The 8,397-nt window shown below is 35.4% G+C and overlaps 1 protein-coding gene across 1 annotated transcript in view; it reads left to right on the top strand.

Annotated features, from left to right (window-relative positions):
• The window catches only part of LOC109347596, a 25,604-nt gene extending 19,577 nt beyond the window's left edge, over positions 1–6,027 (top strand). Inside the window, exons 3-6 of the mRNA XM_019587526.1 lie at positions 4,527–4,598; positions 4,716–4,840; positions 5,323–5,395; positions 5,736–6,027. Coding sequence (XP_019443071.1) covers positions 4,527–4,598; positions 4,716–4,840; positions 5,323–5,395; positions 5,736–5,840 — 375 coding nt within the window. The 3' untranslated portion in view covers positions 5,841–6,027. The remainder of the gene's footprint in view (positions 1–4,526; positions 4,599–4,715; positions 4,841–5,322; positions 5,396–5,735) is intronic.

Raw genomic sequence — 8,397 nt, 5'->3', positions numbered from 1 at the left:
AATTTTGGTAAACAAAGAGTGATCATGTGAAGATTGCTTGTAACCGAAGATTTGTAATTGAGTGGATAGTTTTGCAAACCATTGTCTACTAGCTTGCTTCAACCCATAGAGGGATTTATTTAACTTGCAGACTTGGTTTGGATTGGAGCATAAGACTCCTTGGGGTAATGTCATATAGGCTTCTTCATCGAGATCCCCATGTAAAAAAACATTGTTCACATTGAGTTGGTGTAAGGTCCATCCTTGCCTAGCAGCCAAGGCTAAGAGTAATCTAACTGTGATTAGCTTAATAACAGGGGCAAAGGTTTCATTGTAGTCTAGCCCTTCAGTTTGGTTGTAACCCTTTGCAACAAGGCGTGCCTTGTGTCTTTCTATACTGCCATCAGAGTGGAACTTGAGTTTGTAAACACATTTAGACCCAATGGCAATTTTATCTGGTGGAAGAGTGACAATGGTCCAGGTGTTGTTTTGATATAGGGCAGCCAATTCATTGTTCATGGCTGGAATCCATTCAGGGTGCTTAATGGCTTGATTATATGTTTTTGGTTTAGTTTGGGTAGTAATAGAAAGGGCATGATGCAAGTGTGTGGAGGAGAGGGATGTATAGGAAAGGACATTGTTAAGAGGGTGTTTAATCTTATAACTGGTATTTGTAGGTGTAAGGGTAAGGAGGCTACAATGATAGTCTTGTAAGTAGTTGGATGGATTTGAGGTTCTCTAGGATCTTCTTAATTGGATGGGTGATGCAGGGGCAGATTGATGAGATGTTAGGGGAGTTGTGATGGTATTGGCATTATCATTGGTTGGGAGGTTATGAGGGATGGGCTCCATGAGTAAGTGTAGGCCAGTATCATTTGTATCACTGCTGAAATTATGAACAGGTGTGATGTTAGACTGGATGTTATGATAAGGGAAGGAGTGCTCATGAAAAATGAATTACGTGAGAGGAATATGTGTCTGGAGGTTAAATCATACATAAGGTATCCCTTTATTCCTATCCTATAGCCAAGGAAAATACATCTCCTTGCCCTTGGATCTAATTTAGCTCTATGATTAACAAGGGTGGAGGCATATGCAAGGCATCCAAAAACTCTTAGATATGTAAGATCTGGTTGCCTTCCAAGTAAGGCTTCATAGGGAGATTTGTAATGAAGCATAGATGTAGGTAATCTGTTAATTAAATGAACAGAGTGTTTGACAGCATAGCCCCAAAAGGACTTAGGTAGGTTAGCTTGGAACAAAAGGGGCCTAGTTGTGTTCAAGATATGCCTATGTTTTCGTTCTACCACTGAATTTTGTTGTGGTGTTTCCACACAGGATCTTTGGTGGACAATGCCAAGATGGTCATACAGAGATGGCATAATAAATTCAGGGCCATTATCAGTCCTAATAATCTTAATTCTTTGATTGTATTGAGTGTTGATTAGTTGGAAAAAGTTTTGAACAAGTCTTCTTGTTTCAGCCTTTGTGGCCATGAGATATATCCAGGTATTGCCTTGTGAAATCATCCACAATGGTTAGGAAATATCTATGGCCATGTAAGGTTTGTTGGCCAAGAGGCCCCGAAATATCCATATGTATAAGATCAAAGGGGTGAGAGGTGTGTGAGTTTTTTTTTGGAAAAGGCAGCCTAGGCTGCTTAGCAGTGTGACAAACATCACAAATTCTATTCTTATCAAATTTCACAAAAGGCGGATTATTGTTTATACATTGTAGAACAGAATGAGAGGGATGACCTAATCTAAAATGCCAAATGTCAAAATCAAGAGCATGTTTGTCTAAAGAACTAATAACATGTGATGTTTCATTAGTAAGTGTGTGATCTTTATTCAAGATGTATAGATTGTTATGAGCTTCAGCATGTCCAATCATCTTCAAGGAAATCATATCCTGAATGAAACAAAAGTTCTTATCAAAGACAAGCTTGCACTTTAAGGAGCAAGCTAGCTTGTGAATAGAAATCAAGTTGTACTTAAAACTAGGAATATAAAGAACATCATACAAAGTGAGTGTGTGAGTCATGTTAACAATTCAAGAAAATTTGGCAATTATAGTGACATTGTTAGGGAGTTTCACATGTATAGGTTTGATAGAATTAAGGCTTGTGAAATTAGATGCATCATTAGTAACATGGTCAGTGGCTCCACTATCTAGCACCCAAGATTTAAAGGTAATGCAGGTACCCGATATTGCATGATGATCATCATTGGTAGGCTCATGACTAATTTGATTAATCATGTGAGTACTGTCAACTTGAAGTTCTTATTCCTATTGGTCCTTATTCATTCCAATGTGATTGCCTTGTGGTCCTTTATCCTTTATGTCTTGGTTAGCATTAACATTATTGATGGAACCAGTTTCTTGCTTAGATTTGAACCTGATATTGGGGGAAACCCATGTTTGAAGTAACAAGTTTCTGCAGTATGCCTATCCTTTCCACAGAAGCTGCATATTTTGTTGTTATTGTTTGGTCTAGGGGTTTTTCCAATGTATGTTGTACATGTGCTTCCTTGTTGTCTTCTTGTTATTCTGTTATTAGAATCATTGTTGCTTCTTCCTGCATTCCTATTTCCCTAATTCTTCCAAGGCTGGTTTGAGTTAATGGAGTTAATAATAGTCTTGTTTTCTACATATGTTGATCTTTCATGTTGTCTTTCTTGCTGCAAGACCATTGAGAAAGCCTTGTTGATAGTTGGTAATGACTCCATGAGAAGAATTTGCACCTTTACTGTGTCATAAGTATCATTAAGGCCTTTAAGGAAGCATATTGTGTATTCAGAATCTCTGCAATACTTGATCATTTTCATCATATTGCAGTTGCACTTTACAGGGCAAGAACAGGTCGGCAAGGCTCTTAAATCATCCAATTTTTCCCATAGGGTCTTTATATCTGTGTGGAATGCAGAGATGTCTCTTTCTCCTTGCTTGAGGGAGTGAATTTCTTGCAATAGATCTGACATCCTGAAATGATCCCCCTTGGAGAAGGGTTCCTTCAAATCCTCCCAAAGTTCTTGAGCATTATCAATGTATACGGTGCTCTGAGCTATTGATTGTGTGAGTGATCTTGTGATCCAAGAAATCACCATATTGTTGCCCCTTTCCCATGAATCAAACGTTGGATCTGATTGTTGTGGAGCTTGCCTGCCATCTACAAATCTGAAGTTGTTTTTGGATGAAAGTGCCCTTCTCATGGATCTTGACCATGAGTGATAATTCTTCCCATTCAAAGGTGGGGTGACCAGTGTTGTGCCTGGATTTTCTCCTGGATGAAGATAATAGAGGCTGGTTGGATTTTGTGAAGTGTCTATAGCCTGGTATGGATGTTGTATTTCTCCAGCTTCAATATCCATGGCTTTGTGATTGTAGGTTGAATGTGGTAGATTAAGGAAGAAAGTAAATGTGGATTTTAGCAGCAGAGCTCTCACTTGGAGAGCTCTGATACCATAAAGGAATTCATGAAAAAAGAGTTGTATAGAAATAATATATTGTATTAGATGAATGATTACAAAGAAGGAAGGATCTATTTATCCTAATGTGAGCAAGTTGTTTGAGAAACAAGCAACAAAGTAACCAACTTAACTAAAATCAAACTAACACATTAATCATATTTAACACATGTGAGAAATACTCTGCTGCTAAAATCAAATTGAAACTAACAACTCTACCTAATGGATATGGCCCAAGGAATGGTACATAGTTGATGCAACAAAACCGGACTAAGTTGCACCAATGTTACTACTACTGCCTTAGGCTCTTAGTTGCTCCAATATATGTTCTGTTCCAATTTAGCTCCTCCAATACATGCTTTCTTGTCCATAAGAAATCACGATCAATCTACAGAAAAGGCTAAGTGCATCATATCCAATAACAGGGCATGTGCATACAAAGATAGAAGAGAAATAGAACAGAAACATATATATATTCAATAGCTTTATATATTGATAGTACATTATTTACCATTCATATTTAATTATTATTAGCTTGATACAAAAAGTAATACAAATGAATGTTAGATGATGCAATGAATATATATAAATCTTTACATTGATAGGACAAAAATATTATATTCTTCATTTAAATATACCCATTTTTAAGAGTTGTAATTTCTAGAATAAGAGTAGTGTTGGAAATGGATTCCTCTTCGGTACTGGACTCTCCAATACTGGACTCTCTAGTGCTAAGAATGTGAGGAGAAATTTAATTTAAAATAAGTAAAAATTGATCATTGTAAATTTATTTTTGTGATGTGCTATAATCTTATTTATGGACTGCTCAATCTAAGAGTGTTGAGTGTACTTAAGCTAAACTTTAGGTGTAATCAATGTGTTTTTACTTACCCATCATTTCTCACATCATTAAGTAATAGTGAACTAAAATAGTTAAGTAATTAATAATTAGCTACTAAAGTAATATGTCAATAATTTATTAGCCTAATAATTTGAATGAATCTTCTCTATGTAAGAATTTTAATTTCCATCATAGGAGACCTTGTTTTTATTGTCAAATGAATTTGTCTCAACTTGCAGGCAGTTGTGCTATTTGCTATGGGTGGCTATGGTACCTATCTGGGTTTCCGAATTCGTTATTCTGATGATGTGGTATGACATTGATATCCCCTGCTAATGTTACAATTTCGGATTCGAGTCACTATTTCATATAATATAATAACATAGCTAGCTAACATCATATGTTTTGCTTATTCTTGAATATTACAGGAGGAAAAGGCTAAGGCCAAGGACTTGCACCCGAAACTTTTAGCTGGTATGTTTTTCTTCTTTGCTCTTGGAGCAACTGGTGGAGTAACATCACTTCTCACATCGGATAAACCCATTTTTGAGAGGTAATCAACAATTAACTATTTAGTATAGAGTTTAAGATATTTACATTTTTTAGTGGAAAGTTTTTTTTACATAAAGAATACATTATTCAGTATTTATGTGTATTATTTTTGAGTCAATGATAATTAACCTCTTAACAATGGAAGATGCACCTAGAATGTAAAAAAACTTTTACAATGTCATTTCAAAGAGCATTTTCCCATTATTATATAGATATAATAACTCTCCTCGAGGTTTAATATTGGTAGTGTTTTATTTATTAAATTCTAACAGTAATACAACACATAGTTATTCTCACTAATTTAAATTGTGGAGCACATCATATGATGTGGCTGTAATATTACAGTTATGGTCCGTCTGACATCAAATTAATGTGGTCTTAGGGTAACAAGCATAATGTCAATAACTACAACCTTGATTGTAATCTAAAACGCTAGTTGCCCCTCATGTATCTCATGTCCCCGTTTTATTCTTTTGTTTGCAGTCCTCATGCTGTTACAGGAGTCATTGGCCTTGCTTTGTTGACAATACAAACTATATTGCCTTCATTGTTTGAGGTAATAGTTATTTCCAGTATGCTTGTATTGATTTCCTTTCCTTTTTCTTCTAGTTTCGAATTATATTCCTTTCACATAAACATTTCTCGCAGCAACTTTTGAAGAAAATGAAAACTTTGAAATTTGTTTACAAGTTAGAAATTAGCTGATAAATAAATGAAAAAGTAGGTGCTTTAGAGTGTTATTGTCAAAAATATTATGAGGTAAACCAAATTAACCCATACGATAACAATAACTTTTCTGCTAAGAATGGAGCAAAACATTTTACATTCTCTACTTGTTTGTTTCACTTTTCTCCTCTCTTCTCACATGAATTTGTTATTACTTGAATGATATGCAGGGAAACCCTGGGCTCAGGAATGTTCATGGCATCTTGGGTAGCAGTATTATGACACTTTTTCTTATTCATGCTGCCCTTGGACTTCAATTAGGCCTCAGTTCCTAATTACAACTTCCATTGAACGAGCCTTGTATTGATGAGGCTATTTATTTAATTATGGTGTTCATTCTCTCTTCTTAAGTTTAACTCTATTTGAGAACCTCCATTACCAGGATATTATTATGTGTTTAAAATATTCAAATTGGTTGTTATGGTGATCTCTATTTTAGTAGAGAAAAATACTACAATCATACTAGCTATTATTACATCTTACCATGGGAATGGCGGTGGGGTTGTGAAAAATTGAGATTTTAGCACAATAAAAATTAATACAATATTCTTAATGTTTGAGATTCCAATGGCAGTTGTAGGCTGCAACTTAAAACACCAATTGCTTTGTTTTTGGATGCAAGGGGTGTGCCCTGTTTTCTAATTATTCCTCTTATCTAACTTAAGCTGGCTATAGCTGTTTGTGTATGTTATAGCAATTTTCTTTCATGGAGATCTTCTAACTTCATGTTAACAATGTTGTTTCTGGTTGTAATTAGCTATAAAACAATGATTAATAAAAATCAAGAGCAAGAAATGAATGTAAATTTCATTGACAACGAAGAAAAAACTAACTACCATAACATCTAAACTAACTCACCAAAAAACTCCTTTTAATACTAGAAACTAATAATTTGGGTTAAAACCAACCCAACAATATAAACTCTCATATTCACATATACTATTATTCACATTAATACAATATATTTCAACAGCTCGTCAAGGTGGAGAGTGAAAATTTTAAACTCTCATCTTGGAATTCATTTGAAGCAATAACAACACTTAACCACCCATAAGTAGAAACTATATCATCAAACGCTTAACCATCCATGGTAGAAGTCATATATTTGCTTAATCACCATGGACGGAAGCTAATCATCCAATGCTTAATCATCTATGTCAGAAACTATATCTGAGCTTAACCACCATGGATAGAAGCAAACCAACCATTAATATAAAATATAGCATGCTTTATATTATTTGCCTGCACATTTTGCTTTTGTCTTGGTTACTTTGGTATTCTTCTGTTTTTCATCCAAATGCTCGTGACCAAGCCAAGTATTCACATTTGCTTAAGGATGGCTAAAACAACCTAATCTAGGAGCCTGAATATATGACCGTGACTCATGGACATTGGCACTACAACCTGATTTGTTAAAGGGATCATGCTACTTCTCATATGGATGTCTTTCTTGGAGTATGAATCATGCAGCAGAGCATATCACTCTTATTACACACATGTTCATCATTTCACACGTGCTCTTTTACTTTAGTGATTAGTTGGTTGAGTTAGTTATTTGACCTAACTCTTGCTTATGCAACAAGGCATCATGTATATAAGGATATTTGATCCATCTTTGTAAATCAACAATTTGTACAATCAATAAGAAGTAGATTTTCAATTAGATTCACTCAATGAAATCTATTATGGTATCAGAGCTCTCTCTTCATGAGAGCTCTACTGCAAATTCATACTCCTCTTACACTTTTCTCTTCTAGACACTTCTTCATCCTTCCTCTTCTTCAAACAACCAACATCCATCCAAGGCAATGGAGACAGAATCAATCACAAGCGCAAACCATGGGATAGAAACACTAACAAATCCCTCCAAGAATCCATTCTACCTACATCTAGGAGAAAATCCTAGAATGATGTTGGTATCACCACCCTTAAATGGGACAAACTACCACTCATGGAGAAAATCCATGAGGAGGGCTTTGCTTTCGAAAAATAAGTTCAAATTCGTCAATGGAGTCATGAAGATGCTTGAAGAATCATATCCAAATTTTGACTCCTGGGAAAGATGCAACACAATGATCCTATCTTGGATCACAAGGTCATTAACTCAACAAATTGCTTAAAGAATTGTGTACATTGACAATGCCAAGGAATTATGGGAAGATCTCAGAGAATGTTTTTCAAAAGGTGATCATTTCAGGTTCTCTGATTTACTACAAGAGATTCACTCTATAAAACAAGAAGACAAAAGTATTTCAACCTATTTCACATATCTGAAGACTTTGTGGGATAAGCTTGATTCTTTGAGGCCTCTGCCAACCTGCACCTGCAGCACTAGATGCTCATGTGAACTTTTAAAAATCATCAGAAGGCAAGGGGAATCAGGGTATGTTATATGCTTCTTGAAAGGAATTAATGATCAATAGGTCTCGCATACTTCTTATGGAGCCTCTGCCAACTATCATCAAGGCTTTCTCACTAATCATCCAACAAGAAAGATAGGAAGAATGAGACACCCTTGGAAAAGAAGATAAGATCTCAGTCAATGCAATCAACTCAAATCAGACATGGAGGAACCATCCAATAGGAACAATGGCAAAGGGAACACCGATTACAACAGAAATCCAAGAAGGTTTGGCAACTCTACATCTTATGTGGGAAGGAATTTTGTTCCCCTCTACCAATAACAAAATATGGTTTCCCACCCAATTTCAAGTTTAAGTCAAAAGGAGCAAATACAAAATCAATCAACAACTAGACCAGTGGCAATAAAAACATAGGAACATTGACTCATGAGGAACAACATATAGATTTAGGACCTAATAACAAATAGAA

The sequence above is a fragment of the Lupinus angustifolius genome, chromosome LG05, assembly GCF_001865875.1.
Source record: "Lupinus angustifolius cultivar Tanjil chromosome LG05, LupAngTanjil_v1.0, whole genome shotgun sequence".
In the NCBI taxonomy this organism is placed as follows: domain Eukaryota; kingdom Viridiplantae; phylum Streptophyta; class Magnoliopsida; order Fabales; family Fabaceae; genus Lupinus; species Lupinus angustifolius.
Note: the sequence above shows the minus strand (reverse complement) of the source record. Positions and strands in the feature narration are given on the sequence as shown.